Source organism: Gadus chalcogrammus, chromosome 6, assembly GCF_026213295.1.
Source record: "Gadus chalcogrammus isolate NIFS_2021 chromosome 6, NIFS_Gcha_1.0, whole genome shotgun sequence".
Lineage (NCBI taxonomy): Eukaryota > Metazoa > Chordata > Actinopteri > Gadiformes > Gadidae > Gadus > Gadus chalcogrammus.
Window position 1 is genome coordinate 2,088,532 of NC_079417.1, and position 25,361 is coordinate 2,113,892.

The 25,361-nt window shown below is 44.8% G+C and overlaps 2 protein-coding genes across 4 annotated transcripts; both read left to right on the forward strand.

Annotated features, from left to right (window-relative positions):
- Nucleotides 1-1,752: 1,752 nt before the first annotated feature.
- On the forward strand, nucleotides 1,753-15,624 carry LOC130384479 (butyrophilin subfamily 3 member A2-like). Of its 3 annotated transcripts, none has more exons than XM_056592685.1 (6): nucleotides 1,753-1,842; nucleotides 10,124-10,207; nucleotides 11,750-12,076; nucleotides 12,587-12,877; nucleotides 13,812-13,901; nucleotides 13,986-15,624. In XM_056592685.1, exons 2-6 carry the CDS (start codon nucleotides 10,162-10,164, stop codon nucleotides 14,024-14,026), a joined length of 795 nt encoding a protein of 264 aa, XP_056448660.1. In that variant the 5' UTR covers nucleotides 1,753-1,842; nucleotides 10,124-10,161; the 3' UTR covers nucleotides 14,027-15,624. The 3 variants fall into 3 exon arrangements, with proteins under 3 accessions (XP_056448660.1, XP_056448661.1, XP_056448659.1); XM_056592686.1 differs by lacking the exon at nucleotides 1,753-1,842 and adding an exon at nucleotides 1,899-1,986; XM_056592684.1 differs by lacking the exon at nucleotides 1,753-1,842 and having other exon boundaries at nucleotides 10,037-10,207.
- Nucleotides 15,625-17,024: 1,400 nt separating this feature from the next.
- LOC130383882 (butyrophilin subfamily 3 member A2-like) lies at nucleotides 17,025-24,576 on the forward strand. Its single transcript, XM_056591761.1, has 6 exons — nucleotides 17,025-17,130; nucleotides 18,916-18,999; nucleotides 19,608-19,934; nucleotides 20,443-20,745; nucleotides 21,459-21,560; nucleotides 21,645-24,576. The coding sequence occupies exons 2-6, from the start codon at nucleotides 18,954-18,956 to the stop codon at nucleotides 21,656-21,658; spliced, it is 792 nt and encodes a 263-aa protein (XP_056447736.1). The 5' UTR covers nucleotides 17,025-17,130; nucleotides 18,916-18,953; the 3' UTR covers nucleotides 21,659-24,576.
- The last annotated feature ends 785 nt before the right edge of the window (nucleotides 24,577-25,361 follow it).

Consider the following 25,361-nt stretch of genomic DNA (forward strand, 5'->3'; position numbering starts at 1 on the left):
TGCAAAATGATGTGCTATAGAGGACAGTGCGTCATTATCCCAAAGACCCTGAGAGCAGAGCTGCTCAATCGGATACACTCTAGCCACATAGGTGGCGAGGCCTGTTATAGACGGGCCAGGAGTACCCTCTTCTGGCCGAGCATGAGAGCCGAAATATAAAACTTTGTGGCCAGCTCCTCTGCATGCATTGAATATGCAAGGAATCAGCAGAAGGGACCAATGATGTCGCATGAGATACCTGCACGTCCATGGCAAACGGTGAGCATGGACATCTACTCGTATGCAGGCAAAGAATTTCAAATCCTTGTAGACCACTACTCGGATTACTGGGAAATCGACCATCTGTCAGACCTATCAGCCGACACGCTTATCACGCGCTGCAGAGCCCAGTTTGCGGGTTATGGGCAGCTGGACAGAGTGATCACTGATAATGGCCCACAGTTCGCAACAAACTGGGGTTTTACCCATGTCACATCCTCCCCCGGTCGTCCGAAATCAAACGGCAAGGCTGAAGCGGCTTTGAAAATAGTGAAATCACTCTGCAAGCGGGCAAAAGCAGAGGGCACAGATGCATGGATGGCCGTTCTCCACTGGCGCAACACGCCCACAGAGGGGTTGGACAGCAGCCTTAATGTCACGAAGTTTCAAAACCTCGCTGCCAGTTGAAGACAGCCTGCTGCACCCACATGTGGTGGTCGGAGAGACTGAGTAGTTGCGGTGGAAACATCGGATGGCGAAATCGACCTACGACTGATCCGCCAGGGACCTCCCAGAGCTGATTGTGGGAGATCGGATCAGAATGAACCGGCTACCAGGTGATCGCACGGGGCCGCTGGGCCAATGCATCCAGAAAGTCGCTCCTCGCTCATTCGGGGTGGACGTCGACGGCACACTTTACAGACGCAACCGTGTGGATCTTCGGGTGGCAGAGCGCTCAGCTGAAGCACAGCCAATCGGTAGGCCGGAGCAGAACAGTACTGAACAGGGTCATATGACTGGGAAGTCAGCCGCAGCCGAGACCGGGCATGGGTCAGGCCAGGGCGAACCAGAGGGGACCGAAGACGCTTAGGACCAAAGACCAAGCAGTCTGGCTCTGCGCACCCCGAGTACAGCGCTGCCTGGACTGTGCCCGACATCGGGGAAGCACAGCGGCACACCGAGCCATGCAGTCTCCACACGTAGCGGCCGCCTCTCACGGCCACCTGAAAGACTGAACTGGTGACTTTGGTGGAACTGAGGCTCCACTAGAGCCCATATGCACTTACACGTACGAGACATGAGAACATGGCTTCAACGAGGGTGTAGGCGGATCGCTGCCCTTACTAATGGCCACACACATACATACAGTGGCAACACACACACACATGTAGAGACCTCACTAGAGACTTTTGGTCGGTTCCTTCATTGTTAAAAAAAGAAAAAGGAGAAAAGTTGTTGATATAGATTTATGTTATGTTATTACAGCCTATGTTCGAATGTGATACTATAATAACAAGGAGTTGTTGATATAGAGTTATGTTAAGTTATTACAGCCTATGTTCAAATGTGATACTATAATAACAAGAGGTTGTTGATATAGAGTTATGTTATTATTACAGCCTGCAACAGTGATTGAGAAGTGAAGAGTTTGAAGTGTTTAATAGCAGAACATTAATCTAGGAAGGAAGATGTTATGGATGTTGAGTATTGAGCATCTAGCAACACCCAGTGTCATTGTCATGTTATGCTGAAGCCCAATGATGTGCGCGGTGGTTGACTTATTCATTCAATAAAAGCAGGAACCAAAACAATCGGTGCAAAGGCGGGACTTGAAGGCGCTTCAATTTGCGAGAACAGCAACAGGTATGTACAAAAAACATTGATCGAACAGATAATAAACGGAAGAGGGTCTGGAGAAAGGAGAGTTTGGCGTATGAGGAAACGCTCACGGGAGTCGGAGAAAGGTGCTTTGAACACTCCACCAGTCCGTGGACCCTTCAAATCCAGGTGACGAAGGCTGAATTTTCGCGTTACACTGGGGCTCATCAGGAAAAGTCAATCAACCCGTTTATTAGAGGGGCTCACGGTGCCCCCAGTCCTGCAGGACGGGACATTACTTAGTATAGGGGAAGCTGCAAATCTTCTATCAAAAGCGATTAGATACATGGAAAGAAAGTCCATGTATTTGTACTATTCTCCCTACTACTACCTATCCGTGACGCATGTCAAATTGGCTTCCAGAATAATAATGATAATAATAATAATCATCTTTATTTATACAGCGCTTTTCTAAACAGAGTTACAAAGTGCTTTACAGAAAAAGAAAGAAGGCAAAACAACTAAACAAAAAAAGAATAAGGATGGGAATAATAATCGGGTGAATCGTGAGGCGTTTCCTAGACACCTGACTTAACAGAAGCAATGGCCAGAATTTCTGATTGGCTCTCAAAGTCCTGCCTGACACTTAACATCAGTAAAACAGCATGCATGTACTTTTATATAGGAAAAATGGAAATCTGCCTGATATTATTGTTAATGGAGAAAGGATCCAGACTGTTTCACTTTTTAAATATTTAGGAATAACTGTTGACTCACAGCTCTCATTTAAGAAACATGTGAAGCAGGTGTGTAATAGAGTCAAATTCAATTTAAGGAATTTTAGGTACATCAGGAACCAGCTCCCTCTAGAAGCAGCAAAACTTTACATGCACTCCATGATCTTTTCACACATCTGTATTACAAGCTGGTCACAAACTGGAAAAACAACACTTGCTCCACTGCAAACACTTTACCAACAAACACTCAAAGTACTGGACAAAAAGCCATTAAGATATCACCACTGTGACATAATTCAAAGACATAATCTTATGACCTTTGAAAGTTTTGAGTTTCTTGCTGATGTATGTTTAGTTTATAAAATAATGCACGATTTGGCCGCGCCTCCGTTGACTTAGTTTGTGTCACTGCGCTGTGACACAAACTCCTTCCATTACAGACAATGGAAGGAGAACTAGAACGTCCAACAGAGGGGAAAGTGTAGTAGCCTACAGCACAGATCCACTGAGTTTGGCATGTCTGTTTTTTTCAGTTAGAGACACAAAGTCTTGGAACTCAGTACCAAGCGAGATAGGAGAGTGGAACACCTTTGTTGGTTTTAAATGTAAGATGAAATCATGGCTGAAATTGACCCAAGCATGTACCCATCATGCATAGTCTGTCTTAATGTTGTGATGTCCTATTTTCTTGTTGTGCTGTTGTTGCTGTGGTTGTTGTGGTGTCCTAATGTTGTGATTTTATTGTTCATATTGAGTTGTTGTGTTTTACTGTTGTACAATTGTGTGTTATTGTTTTTATACTAAGGTGTTAGATTTCCCTTTTGACAGAGATGTTATTCTCTGTTTCCTGCAGGGACTACAGATGAAAGTACCAGAGTTAGCTTATAGCTAACTCTGGTACTGCTAATGAGCTGTGCATTGTCCCTGCTAAATAAACAAATAAATACAAATAAAATAGCTCTCCTTCCAAGTGTTCCACGAACGGAGGTTTAACAAACACTGAGTTAACGCTGAACTCTAGGTTGATTGACCCTGTGCCGACTAACCCAGAGTTTTTGGTTCCTCAGCAGCGGTTATGCATTAGTTCAATCTACTCGGGGTTGGTTAACACAGGGTTGTGCGCGTCACCGCCAAACCTAAAAATACGTGATGTATGGATCATGGAAACCCTGATCGAAATGGCGAAATGGGCCGCTTATTTCAATGAAATGGAACTCCAGGTTCCCCTGGAGAGCTATGACGAGGAGAAGGACATTATCACAAGAAAAGGGAACGCTAAAGCCTCTGGAACCCGGAGACCCAAAGCCTGGCAGCGGATCGCTGACCGCGTAAATGCGTTAGTTACACGTCAAAAGCATGACCCTTAATATTTGAGCCATGAATATATAAATATCCCTTAAGCATTCTTAAAGATCCTACCACATAACCCTTTTCTTCTAAAAAAATATGTACTCCGATGGCTCCCAAGCAGTCAGCGGATCAAGTATAAAAATGAAGTAGCCTATAAAAAAACATACAAACAGGTAAGCTTTTCCCACCATCGTATTGGTATAAATTTAAATAAGCCATTTTTTTAAGCCAATCGTGAAAAGGCCGACAGTCGGCAGACTGGATCAGGCCCTCAAATTGTCTTGACCCCGGGGGAGGAGCTGTTAATAAACATAAATTCAGGGCGCCCTGGCATGGAGGGGGTACTTGGATGTACATAGCTCCTCAGAGTGTGGTTGAATGTAGGTTTTTGTGTTTTCTTGTATTTTAGATTTTTTTTGCCTTCGAAGTGACACATAGAAACCGTGTGCTTGCCACAGCGCATACTATTCCAAATGTTTCTTTTTTTGGTAACTGGGTAGAAAACCTAAAAGACAATTCATCAACTTCACAGATCAAGATGGATTAGTGTGTGTAACGATCAAACATTCTCCAGTGGATGCAAGTCCGTTATTTTATACTTTGTGTTGTAAGTGCCTCTCGGCATAGTACTCAGACAATATTGCTCTTTGTATGATAGGAGGCCGATACAAATCTTGGATGGGTCATCTGAAAGGACTGAGATGTGCTCAGCATCTCCAACATTATAGCATAAAACTACCATTTGCAAAAAACGGAGGGCAACGCAAATAGTCTGGAGTGAACTGAGGCCAGGTCCTCGATTGGTAGTGTTGGCTATGTAAGGCTATTTAAATATATTAAAGATTTGCGCGAGAATCTATATCTCTCCACTCCAGCAAAAAGTCATCCAATATGCCAAGATGTCGAGCCGTGGTCTTATCAATCGCTCCCGGTGGATTGCACGTATAATCTGCGCTCCGATATCAGCAGTTCTCTCATCAAAAGGGCATGCCATTGTGAACACATGAAATCTGCGGTGAACGCGGGTTTAAATACCCAAAACCGGGTTATGTTTCAAACTTAACCTGCGCAAAACCTGCTCCGACCAGGTTTGATTCAGAGCATATGTTTCTATAGCAACTACCATACCGTGATCCTTTTGGAACGGAAATCCTAGGGTTACAGCAAACCCTGGGTTAATTTACCCGGTTATGTGATAAAACCGGCTTTGTGGAAAACCCCACTGGTCTCGCATTGTTGGAAATCGTGTGTTCCCACAACACCTCATGTAAACACAAGAGTGGAGCTTGTGACGTAATTATTCTTTTACTGTAATACCTCCGTTTGACCGGTCATGACAATAGGAAGTGAAAGTGGCCAGAATATGGGGTCAGAACAGTCTCATTAATAATGAATGCACAGAGAAGGATTCACAAATGTATGTGTGTTGTTAATCATAATAATAATAATAATAATAATACATAGGTTTTATATAGCGCTTTTCTCGGTACCCAAAGACGCTTTACAAAAACACAAAACAAAAAAGGATACAAATGAATAGTACAGTACATACATGCATACCAGTGGCGGCTGGTGGTTTTTAAAGTGAGGGAGGAAGGACTGCGCGCTTGGTTGCCATTGGCCTGCTTGCACTGTTGGTGTATGGTGGCATAAGAATGTGAGACTCAAGTTATTTCAGGGTGTTTTGGTGAACTACAAAATAGCAGGGAGGGAGTTATGTGAACAAAATGTATATAAAGCCACCAGTGGCATCACTGTAATTTGAGAAGGAAAGGATGCAAAGCATATTAGTCAAATCAGGCCTACTATTGATTTGTAAAAGTAAATCAAAAAATCTGGGCCTATCATTGGGCCTATTTTTGCCCTCACTGACTGAAGTTATTTAGCTATGTTTATTTTCAGTTACAATTGCTTGTAATGCTACCAGTAAGTCATGCGTACCTAGCAAACCATGTAGCACTCACAACACTGACGTTGCCATTACTTCTGGTGACCTTGATTTTGGGAAGTCATCTACCTCTTTCTTTGGTCGCTAACTTAGCACTGTAACTGAATGAATGGAATGCTTTTTGTAATCAGACGTTAACAATGTCCTCCGTTTCCAATGTTTCCATTGTGCATTTAGGATCTCGCTATCGCAGATTTCACTTGCTCTGCGTCTCTCAGACTGAACACCGCGGCAATGCAGACCGGGTTTGCTATTGACAGCGTTGCCAGATTGGGCAGATTTCCCGCCCAATGATGATCTTTCCAGCCTAACATGGTTAAAAGTAGCCCAATTGGGTGGGAAATCGGACCAATCTGGCAACACTGCTCAACATCCAGGGATCCTGCTTATTGGTTCATAGCGCAGACGGATAGATTTTTGCGCGAATCAGACCCCTTAAGGTCCCACCCACTCAGAGGAGGATTTTCCTCCTCTCTCCCATTGAAACCCATGTTATCCACCGGCCCCCAGTACTTTCGGGAAAATGAATGGGAGTGGACGGTGGCAAAGGGAGGACGTTCCTCCCTGAAGTAATTGTCAATAGGCGATAGGGGGTGCTAATGTCCCTTTACCCAGGGAAACGAACATTATATATTCAAAGGCAATAAAGTAGTCATATTTAAGGGCATTAATAGTCTGGGCAATCTACATTTTTTATTCTCAACAATGTTAGGGAGGATCTTCCTCCCTCTCCTCAATGGAGAAGCCTCCACTGATGCATACATACAAATACTCCAAAACAACAATGCAGAGAAAGATAGGACAATAAGAAAGAGAGAGGGTGAAAAAAAATTGTAAGTGATGTTGAAGAGATGTGTTTTGAGATGACTTTTGAAAGACTGCAGTGAATCAGAGTTACGGTTGGCCAGGGGGATGGAGTTCCAGAGGGTAGGGGCGGCAATGAAAAAAAGGCTCTGTCCCCTATGGTGCGGTATTTGGTCCTGGTGATGGGGATGAGGGTGTTGGCAACAGTGGAGCGTGTTCGGTGTGGGTCAATGGGGCGTTGGAGGAGTTCTGTCAGGTATGACGGGGCAAGGTTGTTTAGGGCTTTGTAGGTGGTGAGGAGGATCTTGAAATGTATTCGTCGTTTTACCGGAAGCCAATGAAGTTGACGTAGGACGGGCGTGATGTGTTCTCTGGAGGGAGTGTGGGTGAGCAGTCTAGCAGCGGAGTTTTGAACATATTTCAGTTTTTGAAGAACAGTGGAGGGGAGACCATACAGGATGCTATTGCAGTAGTCGAGTCTGGAGGTGATGAAGGCATGAATTAGTGTTTCAGCAGCTGAGAAGGAGAGAGTGGGTCGAGGGCGTGCTATGTTCCGGAGGTGGAAGAAGGATATTTTAGTGACGTGGTTTATGTGTGACTTGAAGGAGAGTGCAGGGTCCATGTAGATGCCAAGGTTTCTGACCAGGGCGGAGGGAGGGACAGAGTGACCATCAATGCAGAGTGAGTAGTTCTGGGAGGTGGGGAGGGTGGATTTTGGGCCAAAGATTATAATTTCAGTTTTATTGCTGTTGAGTTTGAGGAAGTTGTGGTTCATCCAGGTTTTTATGTCGGTGAGGGAGTTGGTGAGGGTGGAGAGAATAGCTGGAGTGATGGTTTTGGTGGTGATGAAGAGTTGAGTGTCATCGGCATAGCAGTGAAAGTGAAGTCCATGGCGGCGGATGATGTGGCCAAGTGGGAGCATATAGAGGATGAAGAGGATGGGGCCAAGCACTGAGCCTTGGGGGACTCCGTGTGAGAGGGGTGGTGTGGGATTTGTGGTTGTTTATGGCGATATAGTGAAATCTTTATCGCCATAAAGGATGGAGTGGTTGACGGTGTCGAAGGCAGCACTGAGGTCCAGGAGGAGGAGGATGGTGATGGAGCCGGAATCAGAGGAGAGTAGGAGATCGTTTGTGACTTTGATTAGTGCTGTTTCAGTGCTGTGGTGGGTTCTAAAGCCGGATTGGAATGTTTCATATAGGTTATTGGAGAGGAGGTAAGTCTTGAGTTGAGTTGCGATGGCTCTTTCCAGTAATTTTGAGATGAATGTGAGGTTGGAGATGGGTCTGAAATTGTTGGGGTCGTCAGAGTCAAGCCCAGGTTTTTTAAGGAGAGGGGTGATGGCAGCAAGTTTAAGAGGTGGGGGGACAGTGCCAGAGGTAAGGGAGGAGTTGATGGTGTCAGTGATCAGTGGGGCGAGAGAGGTAAAACAGGCTTTGACGAGTTCAGAGGGCATGGGGTCCAGGGGGGAGGTGGATGATTTCATGGTGGAGAGTATTTTGGAGAGGTCAGCACTGCAGCAGTGGTTATCGGTGAGAAGGTGGAGAGCCGGTGGTCTGAGGATGAAGGAGGTGTGGGTTCGGGGAACGGGGTGGAGGCAGAGGAGGTAGAGAGCCGGTGGTCTGAGGATGAAGGAGGTGTGGGTTCGGGGACCGGGGTGGAGGCAGAGGAGGTTGAGAGCCGGTGGTCTGAGGATGAAGGAGGTGTGGGTTCGGGGACCGGGGTGGAGGCAGAGGAGGTAGAGAGCCGGTGGTCTGAGGATGAAGGAGGTGTGGGTTCGGGGACCAGAGGAGGCAGAGGAGGTAGAGAGCCGGTGGTCTGAGGATGAAGGAGGTGTGGGTTCGGGGACCGGGGTGGAGGCAGAGGAGGTTGCAAGCTGGTTGTGGATGTTTTCTATTTTGGAGTTGAAAAATGAAATGAGGTTGTTGCATTTCTCCGGGGTAACGATGTCGAGTCATTAGTAATTGAAGGAACTTTTAATGGACCAAAACCAGGTCACTGAAACCCGTAACCAACGGCAGAAATCCCACCCAAAACAAACCCCGGTTACCCCGGCAACCCCCAACACGGTCTCGCTCACGTGCAGGCCCCCACCCTCGTGTTCTTCCAAGGCCCTCCCCCAGCTGACCTAACGATTCGCCCACACGCTGATTGACAAGAAGAACATTACAATGCATGCACACAGAACAACTGGCATAACGGACAACGAAATACAATGCAACACATAACACACAAACTATTTAACTGTCCCAGGGTCGCTACATTGCCTCCCCCCTTCAAAGTTCCTCGTCCTCGAGGGAACAAACAAAGTCCCGGAAGCGACCCGGCGCTCTCCTCTCCCTACGAGGCCGCGTTGGGGCCACGGGGGGCTGGGGAGAAGCGCCTGGGGGCGAGAGGGGCCCACGAGTGTCAGGGGGAAAGGGAGGGGCGGAGCTGGGGGCCAAGTTACATCCTACAAACTGTTAAACTTGTATTAACAAGACGCTTTTCATTTGTTAAACATGTTGGCATTTGTTTGTGAACTGGACTGTATTTATATCTGGATTTTTGAGACTCTCCTGACGTCGCTGGATTCACAAATGCATTTTTTTCAACAAGGAACTCTGTAGCCAATCAGATGCCTCCCTCGTTTTCAGCCAATCACATGACTGCAGTTCCGACCTCTGAGTCCAGCCTCCGAGCCTCCCGGTTCCCTCTGTCAAACGTCTATGGGAAATAACATGGTTTTTTTTTAATGATCGTACATAACAATCTCTAGGTGGCGGAGAAGTAAAAGCTGCGTTTTGAGCTACACACTTTTTCATCTAGTTTCGACTGGGTTTTGGGATTGTCGATGCCGTATTGTAAAAACACAGTCACTGCAGTCATGTGATTGGCTGAAAACGAGGGAGGCATCTGATTGGCTACAGAGCTCCTTGTTGAACAAAATGCATTTGTGAATCCAGCCACATCAGGAAAGTCTAAAAAATCCACATATAAATACAGTCCAGTTCACACACAAATGCAAACAAGTTCACAAATGAAAAGCGTCTTGTAAATTCAAGTTTAAAAGTTTGTATATAAATGTAACAACATCCAAATACATTTTGATGAAAATTGCATAATATTTAATTAATTCATTTATTTATGGATTTATATTACATTTATTTAAAACAAGGCCCATTTGTGTGTGGATCAGAAATGTGTTTCTGAAACTTATTTTTGTTTATAGATACATTTTACATTTATACATACCGATATCCATTTATGTGTGCATTGAAATGTAATTCATATATAAATCACAAAATACATTTGTGAATCCTTCTCTGTGCATTCATTATTAATGAGACTGTTCTGACCCCATACCAGAAGGCCAAAATGTAGAAAAGATACCTAATTTTTAGGAATGCCCATATACCTGTGGACGCACTACAAAGGGCTATCGATGTAGAGGCATGTCATGAATACTACAGGATGAGGCTTAAGTTTGTTTGTGTTTTATCTCCAGTCCCCGCCCCCTGCTACAGAGGCTCTTCTGGGTGTCTCATGGCCGTCCTCCTTCTCCTGTTGATGTTACCCACTCTACTCAATGGTAAAGCATCCCTTGTTACATTTTTTTTGTGATCAAGTTTTTTTAAATTTTCTTTATGAGGAGGATTCACAAAAGTACAATTATAGTCAGAGGCACATAATCACCCCTGCGCCCACCTACCCCTCCCCCCCAGTTCTAGTTTGGGAATAGAAAAATAATGATGAACCTGCTAAATTAAATGAGTTTTTCCACACAAATCATCTCCATCCATAAGATCAGACAGAATGTTCATTGCCTGTTCTGACCATTGTGGAAAGATAATGGGCTTCCCAGTCCACCCAGTAAAGCTATTGCGAAAGAGAATACCACTCAGTAAAGTCTCAATTAGTTGCCAGCACTGAATTGCATGGGCAATCATGGGGCCATATTTTGAAACACAATGTTTTGGAGAGAGTGCAGCAAATATTTGATACACTATGGAACATAGGATACACTATGTTCCTACATTTTTGATACTCTGGCTGTTTCATCATGACTAAGTGTTACTACTAGACTCAGAGGAGGGTGTATATGACATGTTACTATACTCAGAGAGGAGTGTATATGACATGTTACTAGACTCAGAGGAGAGTGTATATGACATGTTACTAGACTCAGAGAGGAGTGTATATGACATGTTACTAGACTCAGAGAGGAGTGTATATGACGTGTTACTAGACTCAGAGGAGGGTGTATATGACATGTTACTAGACTCAGAGAGGAGTGTATATGACATGTTACTAGACTCAGAGGAGAGTGTATATGACATGTTACTAGACTCAGAGAGGAGTGTATATGACATGTTACTAGACTCAGAGAGGAGTGTATATGACATGTTACTAGACTCAGAGAGGAGTGTATATGACATGTTACTAGACTCAGAGGAGAGTGTACATGACATGTTACTAGACTCAGAGAGGAGTGTATATGACATGTTACTAGACTCAGAGGAGAGTGTACATGACATGTTACTAGACTCAGAAGAGAGTGTAGAGGACATGTTACTAGACTGTTACTAGTTACTAGAACGTACATTTAAGATGGAAAGTTGGGTTGAGTTTATTCATGCTAAGGTGCCGGACAATACAAGAGCACAAACATAATACATACATCCAACACGCATTCACAACAACAAAGATGGCAGCATGAAAAGGCGAAAAGTGATTAAATGGATGACATGGTAGTCTAATGGATTGATCCTTGTCCAAATCTCCACATATGACGAAGTAGGATAAGATGTAAATATGGACTCAAATTATCCTCTACAGGTCTACGGGCAGTTTGGATTAGTCATGTCAATCAAACTTTCTTGCTAAACCCCAAAAATCAAAGTCAATGTTTAAAGTTTTGATACTGGGCCCAAACACGGTGCTTTGGTTCCTTTCATCTGAAATGAAGACCCTATAATTAGTTGGTCAGATTTGAGGTGGAGTTCCATCATTATGTCAGATCTAACTCTGATGGAGGAGCCCAGAGAGAACACCAGAGATTTAGGGAGCAAAGGTTCCCTATCAACAAACCCAGTCATGAGTGACGTCATGATTCTGTTTCTCTCTAATATAGGTCAACTTCTCACTAGGACGGCGCTGGTCGGGGAGGACGTCTCTCTGTCGTACGACCCGGAGCTGTCCAAAGACCTGACTGAGACGCCAGTGAAATGCTGCACGGACCAAATGCTCAGAACAAATGACTTCGTCTTTAAGAAGGACAAACCTCCCAAGGACAATTCTAAACTACTGAGTCCCGAGTACAGAGGGAGAACGAGGCTGTCAGACGTAGACCTGAAGAGAGGAATCGTCTCCCTCAGACTGTACAACGTCACACGGGCCGATGAAGGCAACTACTACTTCGTGTTTCCCTCCAAGATATACAAGATCCAGCTTCTCATAGGTGAGAATGCTACCAGTAGGGAGGATAAGAAGGACTTTAAGTGTGTGTGTGTGTGTGTGTGTGTGTGTGTGTGTGTGTGTGTGTGTGTGTGTGTGTGTGTGTGTGTGTGTGTGTGTGTGTGTGTGTGTGTGTGTGTGTGTGTGTGTGTGTGTTGTTACATATTCTACCTTTGAGGCCTTCACAAACTCATGCTTCAGCAGCAAAACTAGAGGTGTGCTAACATGGTAGTACAACGAGCGGTCTGTTTAACTCTGGATAAAACAAATACAATATGATTAAATATGTGTCATCTAGCCATCTAGGCCACGATCAATGCTTTCTCTTTCTCTCTCTGTCTGTCTCTCTGTCTAGGTTGTCTTCTTTGAGATATTGTACTCAATGAATGTAATAATATTGGGTTACTCACGTATTCTCTCACTGTGAATACTAATGTTGGGTAACACTCCTTAGTTCCTAAAGTGCTGACCCTACCCTGACCCTACCCTGACCCTACCCTGACTCTACCTCCAGGTGCCGTGTCCTCCGCTACCATCACCCTGGAGGAATGCCCCGAATGCAGCGGTCTGGTGCTGAGGTGTGAGTCCGTGGGCTGGTACCCCCAACCACAGCTCTCCTGGTGGACCGATGGAGGCCTCCCCCTGCCTGCTGTCACCATGTACACCACCTGGGACCCCACTGACGGCCTCTACACCATCAGCAGCACCGTGGTGGTGGAGAGGGGCCAGGGAGCCGGGAACTACACCTGTAGAGTTCACCAGGAACGGTTCAACCAGACCAGGGAGGCGGAGATAGCCCTGCATGGTACGTCCTGTCAAGTCGTAGGATGAGGTGTCACTGAGGCTGTTACACACGGGCATGGCAGAGGGATGTGAGGGTGTGAGGGTGCACTCACACTGGGCCATCTGTACCTTGCCAAAGTCCGTTTCACACCTGTACCGTGCAAATCTAGATCGTTTGGTTGGTGTGAGCACACCAACCGTACTCAAGTCCACTTCAATTCCGTGGCCTGAGGACACTTGGGAGAGGTGTGCTCAGCCACTATAGAATAAAACCCAATAAACCACCAATGTGTGCAGGGTCCAGGAGGGTAAATTGGGGTTCTAGCTAAAGCAGGTAATTTACCTTGGGCTGTGTAAACGCGCGGACCGTGCCGCGAAAAAGGTGTGCATAAAACGACCTATTTGGCAGTGTAAAGACGCTCAGTGAGAGAGGGCTGTATCCTAGTAGAACGGCTCCAAATAAGCAACAAAGTCAGTAAAGTGTCATCTGTGTTCTCTGTGTTGTTCTAAACAAGTCTATGTGCTGCTCCGATACCATCCCGTGACTCAGGCTCCTTTACTACACCGGAAAAGAACATCTCAAACACTCTGGTGTTATGCTGCGTTCATACATTCGTAGGTTGAAAGTCGGAATGGGAAACGCGTCGTCTCAGACCTACGTGTGTTCGAGCAAGTCGGAAAAACCATGGACGCTTAACAAGAAGAATACAAATGTATTATTATAATTATAGATTATAAATGTCAATGTGCACAGTAAGTGAAGCGACTATACAGTGCTGTCATCATAAGAGAACCCTTCAATGAGAACAATGGCTACCAGTAGTAACAATGCTAGATGCTGTATCAGTATATACTCGGTATTGGGCGATACTCAAGTTCAGGAATCGGTCATGGTAAAATGATATCGTAACATCCCTAGATGTTATAAAGAGACTGTTTATGTGCTTGCCTTGCAGAGGACCAGTTCCCGTCCTGTTCTCGTCACCACTGGTGGTTGGTCCCTGCCCTGGCTAACTTTTTCTGTGCCCTTGTCTTGGTGATGATCAGTGAGTACATTGTATCTCTAGGATGTTCATCATGATATGAAGTGTGTTCCAACTACATGCTGACCGTCACACTGTTCTCTCCAGACGGTAAAAAAAATAAATCCAAATTGCCGGAAAGAAAATAAGAACCGGCCGTGGCCGTCGAACAACTCGGGCCTGTTGAAGACGCTATCACACTAGTGTAAATGTGTTTTTTTTGGTGTCATATTTTGCACTTTTATTACTCCATAATGAATTTAATTTAACTCTTATCAATCAATGTGCTATTTACTTTGTAGCGTACCCTTTTGAGGTTTTAAAGGTTGTATCAGCGACTCTAGGCCGTTACATAAATGATCACGTTCATCTGATCTTTCCTCACGATCCGCTAGCTGCCTGCCCCATAAGCAGGCCGTCAAAGAGACGCTTCTCTATAGGCAGCCTATGCTCCGAGATCGTACACAAAAACTAATGGTTTCACCAACCATTCAAAACCAAAATAAATAGTATTCCAACCAATCACAGACAAGGGGTGGGTGTTGTGGGGTTTTGCGCTGCGTTCATGATAGTTTTTACTGGATGCACAAAACACGGAAGGGAGGGGCGAGCTGGCTCTGTTTGTTTGGGATCTCGCTTCAACTACCAACAGAAGAGACGTCACCCAGCATCGCTGATACAACCTTTAACCATTTATTTATGCCATCATGAAGCTTCTTAAAAGCAGCATGGAATATCGGCGAGTACACAAGTCAATGTGCTGCTCCGATACCATCCCGTGACTCTGGCTCCTTTACTACACCGGAAAAGATCATCTCAAACACTGTGGTGTTATGCTGCGTATCCCACATGTGTTCTTTTTGGTGTCATATTTTGCACTTTTATTACTCCATTATGGAGTTTAATTTAACTCTAAGAATCAATGTGGCTCTGTTTGTTTGGGATCTCGCTTCAAATACCAACAGAAGAGACGTCACCCATGCAGTGGAACACGCACTCTCTTTGCACTTTAGTTTAAAGTTGAAGCATGTCGATTGTAGTCTCCTTTAAAGTTAATAATATGATAAACTAATGAATGAGACTTATTTTTTCTTATTATCTCTGATATTATAATCCATATACTATGGATTGATAAGGAGATTTAAGAAAGAAAATAGAATTAAAAAATCTCTAAATTCCACCCAGCTCTAAATTCCCCGGGTAGCTGTTTTTAGTGTTGGTATGTCCGAAGGTTTCTCCCAGAGTACTGCTGTTGGCCCATGTACACATGTGAACCGTTTAGGGCCGAACTATACTCATTTTAACTTAGCCTTTGATTTAATGTTCTTGAATATTTTTGCTCTGAACCGAATGCGTTCTTTTAAATCATGTTTTCATCCGTCTTTTATTTATTCATTCATCGTTTTGAAACCCGTTTTTTTTTTATTGTATGACATGTATATGTGTAAAGCACATGGCCCTCAAGTATGAAATGTATACTTGAGGGCCAGACAGCTCATCGTTACACCGTCATTAAACATCACATATCACCACATCAGCATGTCAAAAATCACAGCTCCCCACTGTTCTTGTACAGAAGAACTGTTTTAAAGTATGTTGTAAAGAGTTTACTGTTTCCAATCTGAATCAGACTTTTTAAAGTTTAGAGTAAGGGTTACCAGTTTGAGCTGCTGGCTGAGGTTACAAACAAAGGAGACAAACGGAGGCCTGCTTTCAATGGTCAACACATTGATTCAATAAAACTGTGACTGCAATCAAACCCATTCGTGTCATTATTTCATGGACTGCCCATGTCAATGTTTTTGTGAGAAATTCTTGTGAGGAGAGGTTTTGCACAACTGTAATGGAAAAGTCCATATGTCGCTTACCTTTCAATCATTGAAGCTGTGTCTCTTATTCCTTGTGTTACCTAGCCAGCCCATCTAGCTCCCTTTGTGGTTCACCTTATCCAGGGGTAAACCGGTCACAAGGAAGGAAGCAGTGAGCCCTGACCATGGCCCTGACGCATTCATCTGCTTGACGAGTTGAACTCTTTTCTTCAGGTAAACTTCTCCCTCCTTTGTTCGGAGGGGGAGAACCTGTTAAAGGGGCTCTGTGAGAGAGCAGACAGGTGTATACGGACTGGGGGTGTAAGGTGGACATGGGAATTTTCTACCACCCCCTAGTAGGGGTGCAACGGATCACAAAGCTCACGGTTCGGATCGGGTCACGGTTTTTTAGTCACGGGTCGGATCATTTTCGGATCAACAACAACAATAAAGATAAGACAAATGTGACTTTAAATCAAATCTTCAACTGTGTAAAAACAAAATAAAGTGAAAAATTAGGTAATAATCCTGCTTCCTTTAAGCATGGTCAATATTTAAAAAATGTGCAATCTGAGGCATTATTCCTTCTTCTTTTTAACATGGATAGGATAGTAAATAATCCCTAACCCTGGATTAACAATTCAGGATGTCTGAATTGCCTGGGGAGAGTTTAGAGTCTACACTCTCCCCAGGCAATGCAGACATCCTTATCTTCTTTTTTTTAGTTTGGTAGCGAAATACAGTTTCTGTGGTGTTTTATTTTGCATTTTGTAAATCCATTGATTTCGGTTGGGAGACTCATTGAGTTGGGTCTGTCTGCGTCCTGCAAGACGGAGGCGTAACTTGTAGTAGGAGGCGTAACTTGTAGTCGGAGGAGACGTAACTTGCACTAGGAGGCGTAACATGTAGTCGGAGGCGTAACTTGTAGTCGGAGGCGTGTCTAGTACTTTTCTAAATCGCGGAAGTGATCTGTATGTAGCAGTGGTGCGCGGGTACATAAATGACCGCAACTCGGTCCTCAAATATTAGGCCTTAAATTGACTTACCGTCACGAATATCGGAAGACCCGACTTCAATGAAGATCTCGTGTGAACCGTGATTTACAACGCTTTTGGTTTACCGCGAAAAGAGAAAGATCTCGCGTGGACCACGATTTAGAAAAGAACAAGTTACGCCTCCGTCTTGCAGGACGCAGACAGATACTGCCCAACCTTTTTCGACCCAAGATCTACTTTTCAAGTAGCCAACCTCCCGAGATCTACCAGTCAAACCTACCTTCAAGCGAGGGGGGGGGAGTGGTGGTGGTTTGTATCGTGGAGGGGGGGGGGGGGGTTCACAATTAAAACTGGTTGTAAACCGGTTGTAAACCAACGCAGACATGTTGGACATACTAAAACCGGAGTTTTTTGCTATCAAGTACAACTTTTCATGAAAAAATCGCAAAGGTAAGACAGAATTTATGTTACTCGCTGTAAATAAGTGGTTGTATACCTTGATATTCTTTGGCTGCTTGTTCCCTGAGTTTTTATCGTAGGGCCGCCTTGACAGTGGTACTGTCGAACTCGTCATGGTCTTAGCTTTTGAGATGACAATTGTATGTGTACAATGAAGTATCGGTGCGGTAGCAATGGAAATGTGGTGGATATCGGAACACGGCATTGAAGACTGACTCTTCCATATGCGAGAACAGCAACTGGTAAGAACAACATAACAACCTTTGATCGAACAGATAATAAACGGAAGAGGGTCTTGAGGAAGGAGAGTTTGGAGTATGGGGAAACGCTCATACGGGAGTCGGAGGAAAGTGCTTCGAACACCCCAGTCGGTGGACCCTTCAAATCCGGGAAAAGAAGGCTGAATTCTAGCGTTGCACTGCGGCTCATCAGGAAAAGTCAATCAAGTCCGTTTATTAGAGGGGCGCACGGTGCCCCCAGTCCTGCTGGACGGGACATTACTTAGTATAGGGGAAGCTGAAAATCGGACTATTCTCCCTACTACTACCTTTCCATGGCGCACAGGGACGCGGGAAGTGGGGGTGCTTAGGGTTTCATTAAATGATTGACATCCACCCTTTTTATGATATTTATGATATTATCATTTCATTTTACTTAGACCATTGTCTGTGTAGGCTGACGTAGGCTATGACGCACAACGCAGAACTGTCCATAGCTGAATATGGTAGGCTACTATGCTGATTTTACATAAGCATGTTGGTGTTCAACTTCTGTTGTAGTGAACATTCTAAAACTGGTGTAAAATGTTGCTGCCATATTAAAAGACAAGTTGAATGTTATCGTTTTGATTCTGGAATCCAGCACGTAAACTGGTTTGCAAAAAAAGAGCAAAGACGGACGGTTCACTTTCCTTTGTAAACCTTTAGAAATAACCTCCTGAATCCTTGTTACAACGCTGTGTATAATCCCGGACCGCAACAGCTTGTCGGCATGTTGTTAGTGTGTGAAATTCAGCACAGTATCAGCCGAGTTGACTCTAATTTCCACATTGTTTACTTGCTAACGTTTGTGAATAACAGTGGCTAGTTGGCAGAACTCTTTTTGCAGACCAGTAGAGTGTTTATCACATCTGATCTCTGTAGGCCTAAACAATGGATGTTGCTCAGCATTTATTATGACTTCATTATATAATAGAATATAATAGACATATAATAATAAACTCTCTCAGCAACCCCCCCTCGGACTGACTTCCCGCGTCCCTGGTGACGCATGTCAAATTGGCTTCCAGAATAATAATAATGATAATAATCTTTATTTATACAGCGCTTTTCTAAACAGTTACAAAAGTGCTTTACAGAAAAAGAAAGAAGGCAAAACAACCAAACAAAAAAAGAATAAGGATGGGAATAAGAATCGGGTGAGGCGTTTCCTATAACGCTCTGTCCAAAACCGGTCACACATTCCATCGTGTGCTCCCACAACACCTCATGTGAACACGAGAGTGGAGATTGTAATGTCATTATTTTTTAATACCTCAGTTTGACCGGTCATGACAATAGGAAGTGACCTAGAAAACCGTTCGAGTGTGGCCACACTCGAACGGTTAGGGTATTAAAAAACAGTGACATCACAAGCTCCACTCTCGTGTTCACATGAGGTGTTGTGGGAGCACACGATGGAATGTGTGACCGGTTTCACTACAAAGGGCTATCGATGTAGAGGCATGTCATGAATACTACAGGATGAGGCTTAAGTTTGTTTGTGTTTTATCTCCAGTCCCCGCCCCCTGCTACAGAGGCTCTTCTGGGCGTCTCATGGCCGTCCTCCTTCTCCTGTTGATGTTACCCACTCTACTCAATGGTAATGCATCCCTTGTTACATTTTTTTTGTGATCAATTTTTTATTTTATATCACCCCTGCGCCCACCTACCCCTCCCCTCTTGTTCTAGTTTGGGAAAAGAAAAAGAATGATGAACCTGTTAAATTAAATTAGTTTTTCCACACAAATCATCTCCATCCATGTTGATTGCCTGTTCTGACCATTGTGGAAAGATAATGGGCTTCCCACCTAACCTAAAGCTATTGTTTCTGAAAATGGGTGTTTGAGTATGCAAAAGAGAATACCACTCAGTAAAGTCTCAATTAGTTGCCAGCACTGAATTGCATGGGCAATCATGGGGCCATATTTTGAAACACAATGTTTTGGAGAGAGTGCAGCAAAAATAATATTTTCAAGGTTGTGAGGATGCACTACGTTCCTACATTTTTTGATACTGTGGCTGTTTCATCATGACTAAGTGTTAATACTAGACCCTATAATTAGTTGGTCAGATTTGAGGTGGAGTTCCATCATCATGTCAGATCTAACTCTGATAGGAGTCCAGAGAGAACACCAGAGATTTAGGGAGCAAAGGTTTACCTATGAACAAACCCAAGTGACGTCATGATTCTGTTTCTCTCTAATATAGGTAAACTTCTCACTACGACAGCGCTGGTCGGGGAGGACGTCTCTCTGTCGAACGACCCAAAGCTCTCCACAGACCTGACTGAGACGCCAGTGAAATGCTACACGGACAAAATGCTCAGAACAAATGACTTCGTCTTTAAGAAGGACAAACCTCCCAAGGACAATTCTAAACTACTGAGTCCCGAGTACAGAGGGCGAACGAGGCTGTCAGACGAAGACCTGAAGAGAGGAATCGTCTCCCTCAGACTGTACAACGTCACACGGGCCGATGAAGACAACTACTACTTCGTGTTGCCCTCCGGGAGATACAAGATCCAGCTTCTCATAGGTGAGAATGCTACCAGTAGGGCGGATAAAATGGAGTGTGTGTGTGTGTGTGTGTGTGTGTGTGTGTGTGTGTGTGTGTGTGTGTGTGTGTGTGTGTGTGTGTGTGTGTGTGTGTGTGTGTGTGTGTGTGTGTGTGTGTGTGTGTGTGTGTGTGTGTGTGTGTGTGTGATGTTACATATTCTACCTTTGAGGCCTTCACAAACTCAGGCTTCAGCAGCACAACTAGAGGTGTGGCAACATGGTAGTACAACGAGCGGTCTGTTTAGCTCTAGATAAAACCAATACAATGTGATTAAATATGTGTAATCTAGCCATCTAGGCCACGATCAATGCTTTCTCTTTCTCTCTCTGTCTGTGTCTCTCTGTCTAGGTGGTCTTCTTTGAGATATTGTACTCAATAAATGTAATAATATTGGGTTACTCACACGTATTCTCTCACTGTGAATACTAACGTTAGGTAACAATCCTTAGCTTCTAAAGTGCTGACCCTACCCTGACTCTACCTCCAGGTGTCGTGTCCTCCGTTACCATCACCCTGGTGGAAAGCCCCGACTGCAGCCCTGGAGATAAGCCCCGAGTCACACTGAGGTGTGAGTCCGTGGGCTGGTACCCCCGCCCACAGCTCTCCTGGTGGACCGATGGAGGCCTCCGCCTGCCTGCTGTCACCATGAACACCACCTGGGACCCCACCGGCCTGTGCACCATCAGCAGCACCGTGGTGGTGGAGAGGGGCCAGGGAGCCGGGAACTACAGCTGTAGAGTTCACCAGGAACGGTTCAACCAGACCAGGGAGGCGGAGATAGCCCTTCAGGGTACGTCCTGTCAAGTCCTGGGATGAGCTGTCACTGAGGCTGTTACACACGGGCCTGGCAGAGGGATGGTATAGACAGAGGTGGGGTGTTCTAAACGTATGTGTTGTGTTCAGAATGAGATGTGATCGTTTATCTGTAATGTTATAGACCGATGTGGTTTTATAGTAGGGGATGTGGTGTTGAAGTAGGATGTGATGTTCATACTGATGTCTAAGCAGTATGGGGTACGGCGAGTACGCCAGTCTATGTGCTGCTCCGATACCGTCCCGAGACTCGGGCTCCTTTACTACACCGGCAAAGATCATCTCCAACACTGTGGCGTTATGCTGCGTTCGACGGTCGGAGGTGGAAAGTCGGAATGGAAAACGCGTCGTCTCAGACCTACGTGCGTTCGAGCTACCAAGTCGGAAAAACCTGGACGCATAGACGCTTAACAAGAAGAATACAAATGTATTATTATAATTATAAATATAAATGATCTCGTTCTGAAAAAGAAAATTGTGCACAGTAAGTGAAGCGACTAGTGCTACACATTGCTGTCAACGTAAGAGAACCCTTCAATAAGGAGTGCTATTGATAGTTGCAATGCTAGATGCTGTATCGGTATATACTCGGTATTGGCCGATACTCAAGTTCAGGAATCGGTATTGGTAAAATGGTATCGTAACATCCCTAGATGTTATAAAGAGACTGTTTATGTGCTTGCCTTGCAGAGGACCAGTTCCCGTCCTGTTCTCGGAGAGAACAGCGTCGCCCCTGGGGGTTGGTCCCTGCCCTGGTGATCTTTTTCTGTGCCTTTGTCTTGTTGGTGATCGGTGAGTACGTTGTATCTCTAGGATGTTTATCATGATATGAAGTGTGTTCCAACTCCATGCTGACCGTCCCACTGTTCTCTCCAGCCCGCAGAAAATAAAACTCAAAATCTTCAGACAGAAATGAAGAACCGGCCATGAACTTCAAACTCCTCAGGCCTGTTGAAGACGCTATCACACGCATGTAGCTTGAGGGTGGATTTCTGTCATATGCTGCATTTTCATGGAGTTTAATTTAACTCTAAGAATCGTGAATTACCGAGGGGCGTTTGTGTAGCGTACCCTTATAGGAAGTGCCTTATTGGCTGCTCTTAACTAGGGTTGGTCATCGTTTGGGTTTTCCTATACCAGTGCCCTCTCTGTACTTTTTAAACGGTTCCGGTGTTAAAACGGTTCTCGAACCGGTACTTTAAAAAAACGAAACCGCACACACTTGCAATACATGCTCGACTTGCTATGACTTTCACATTAAGCAGAAAGTCAGCGGACAATGAGTTGAAGTTTAGGATATAGCACACGTTGTCACACACGTTGTTGAATTGTAACAGCGTGTGTGCAAGATTTACTGTTGGCATTCAATTCCTCAACTTGCACAAAGAGGAAAGGCTGCTGTGAGTGCTGTGACTGAACATTAAGAAAATGTTTATCAGTGCATGGTGAAACATTACTGCCAGTCATATTAGGTAATATGACGCAGGTGCTCAAGGCAGCCACAGGAGTCGCCAACATTGTTTTCAACCCCTCGGTACCACGCCGTATTATTTAAAAGTGTTGGAAGCGAATAAGCTACTGTGTTTTTGATTTGTTTATTTGGTTTTCCTGATTGGATACGTCTGCACCGTCAAAAAGTTGAATAATGTTAAACTTTTCGGCAGACGGATCCGTCATCCAATCAGATGGCATATGCACATTTAAGCACTGTGACACTACTTGGGCTCTGACGACCTTGGAAAGCTCCCCAATACGTTAATGAATCGCTACAAATAAATCGTACTTAAAGTAGTGTTAACTTAATATATATAGTACTACTACATGGAATAAACTTGTCAGACGCATTCCTACCTTCTTCACTTTTAATTGTATTATTACTAAAGATTTTGTTATCACATATTTTGGACACGTATTTAGAATTAAACAATGTTGTTTGAATCATCACAAAACAGATCTACTGTACATATGAGACATTTTGAGCCAGTGAGTTAGTGAGAAAGATTGCACTGCCTTGTTTGCCTAGTTTGGCTCATCCTGAGACACTCATGCAACTTCTCATGGGTCATGGAGCAACGTGCCCTTGTTCTGATGGCATTCATATGAGAAAAGCTAGACTCATATGTATCGGTTGAGCCAAACATTGTCAGAATAAGTGATGCCAGTTCCTGATTGTGGGGTACTGATACTGGCTAGTATCACCGGCTACACCCAGAAACCTGATTTGCATGCAACTGTGTTTCTCCTTTATTTATTTATTTTTTGCATGCAACTTATTGCGGGCCAGAAAAAAATTAAGAGGGGCCACATTTGGCCCACGGGCCGCTAGTTGAATAGGCCTGGTCTACAGTATAACAAATTAACATGGCCTGGGACCTAAAGAAAAACAGGCACAACATGCTCAAACAACGCGTCTTGTGTACATTGGTGAGGTGAGCACGCAGCTGCCTGAGCGAGCGTGCTTTCATGTTGTACGGTAAAATTCAATCTCCTCTTTTTTACTCCAGATAAAGTTGTTAGTTAGCAAGGCAAGTAGGAGCGCAATCTGCAGGATACTAAGCGCAATAACATTTCTAAAAAAAAAAAAAAAATCTGTTGTAATCGTCGTCTTTTTGGCAGATGTCGATTATTTTCAAAGGCTATAATCGGCCGATTAAATCGGCAGGCCGATGAATCGGTCGGGCCCTAGTGTGGTTAGCTAATGAGGTGCAGACGTTCCTCTCTTTGGTTTTTTGATTCATTCATCGTTTTTGAAACCCGGTTTTATTTGATTCTATGACATGTTTACATGTGAAGCACATGTGTATGAAATGATGCTTGAAGGCCGGACCGGTCATAACTGCACCGTCATTAAACATCACTAATCACTGTCAGCATGTCAAAAATCACAGCTCCCCACTGGTTTGTATGGAAGAACTTTTTTAAGCATATTGGAAAGAGTTTACTGTTTACAATCAGATTTTTTAAGTTTTGAGTTTGGGTTATAAGTTTGAGCTGCTGGCTGAGGTTACAAACATAGGAGACAAACGGAGCTTGCTTTCAATGTTCAAAACGTTGATTTAATAAAGCTGTGACTGCAATCAAACCCACTCGTGTCATAATTTCATGGACGGCACTTCTTGAGTTCTTGCGAGTGGTTTTGCACAACTGTAGTGGAAAAGTCCATATGTCGCTTACCTTTCAATCACATTGAAGCTGTGTCTCTTATTCCTTGTGTTACCTAGCAGCCCATCTAGCTCCCCTTGTGGTTCACCTTATCCAGGGGTAAACCGGTCACAAGGAAGGAAGCAGTGAGCCCTGACCATGGCCCTGACGCATTCATCTGCTTGACGAGTTGAACTCTGAACTCTGTTCTTCAGGTTAACATCTCCCTCCTTTGATTACTGACTTCTGTTTCGGAGGGGGTGAACCTGTTAAAGGGCTCTGTGAGTATATGGTGGGCCCTGTCTGCTAGAGAGAAGACGTGTTAATGGGTTCATTTTCCACAACTATTGTGTGCTTTTTTGAATTTAGAAGTCTCATCTGTCCGAGACGCAATATCTCAAAGAAATTGCCACGAGACAGAGAACCAGATAGACATAGCTACAGACAGAGAGACACACAGAGACACAGACGAGACAGACACACACAAACACACACACATAGAGACACACTGCCACAAAAACACATACACAAAGACCGAAAGACACAGAGACGACTACACAGACACTCATAGTCAGATGCATAGATAGAAAATCAAAACACCAGACAAGCGGGTCGAGATCCAGATACAGAGGCACAGACAGGACATCGGGCAGTCGTCATGACGATGGCTAAATTGTTTTTATTTGCAGGTTAACAGAGCTGACAGTAGTTTGGGCGGCGGCGGACACGAACCACCAGAAACAACAGCGAGGTCCTCCTCTCCGGGTTCCCCCCTCCTCGACCTACGCTTAGAAAACACACACAGCAGCGTCCGCTAAAGCACAGACCACCGGCGCGGACTCTGGGACATCTACAAGCAGCAGCACACAGGGATATTTACAGCACACGTCGAGAGGGAGCGGAACGTTTATATATATATACAGTTGTACACGGAGCCGACCAGTACGACCCGTAGCGTGGATGATATGATAGGTGGTCAACGCGGAGAGAGGGGCGTGTTTTAGTAGCGGGGTGGAGCGGTAGTAGCTTTCTGTTTTACTGACGCATCGTCACACAGGCTGATGTCACGGAGGTGGGCGTGGCCCAAGCCGTCAGCATCAGGCTGCTGCTCGATGCTGATTGGTTGGTGTGACCCGTCCAAACAGCATCAGGGTTTCTGCGCGGTGGCGCTGACCTCAACGTGCCGACCATGGCTACCTCACGTTACGACCCCTTTCCTTACGTCTGGTTGGACGTGGAAGAAATGCGCTCGGACCTGGAGGGTTCGTGCTCGGGTCCAGGGTTAATTAACCTTCTCTCGTCTCGTCTTAACGAGTTATCGGGCTAAACTATCGATCTATGATGAGACGCAGTGACCGGCCTTCTGCTTATCCCAGGTCTGAGCAGACCGCGAGGTTGTGTGGTCGAACCCCCGTCTGTCAGGGGCAGACAGAGGTGGACTTAAGGGGTGGA

Bases quoted from the DNA above. Each gene is read 5' to 3' on its own strand.
- LOC130384479 (XM_056592684.1), top strand. From the start codon at position 10,090: ATGAGGCTTAAGTTTGTTTGTGTTTTATCTCCAGTCCCCGCCCCCTGC. The intron at 10,208-11,749 runs GTAAAGCATCCC...TCTCTAATATAG, and splicing joins GTTACCCACTCTACTCAATG to GTCAACTTCTCACTAGGACG. The intron at 12,878-13,811 runs GTACGTCCTGTC...CTTGCCTTGCAG, and splicing joins GGCGGAGATAGCCCTGCATG to AGGACCAGTTCCCGTCCTGT.
- LOC130383882 (XM_056591761.1), top strand. From the start codon at position 18,954: ATGGCCGTCCTCCTTCTCCTGTTGATGTTACCCACTCTACTCAATG. The intron at 19,935-20,442 runs GTGAGAATGCTA...CTCTACCTCCAG, and splicing joins CAAGATCCAGCTTCTCATAG to GTGTCGTGTCCTCCGTTACC. The intron at 20,746-21,458 runs GTACGTCCTGTC...CTTGCCTTGCAG, and splicing joins GGCGGAGATAGCCCTTCAGG to AGGACCAGTTCCCGTCCTGT.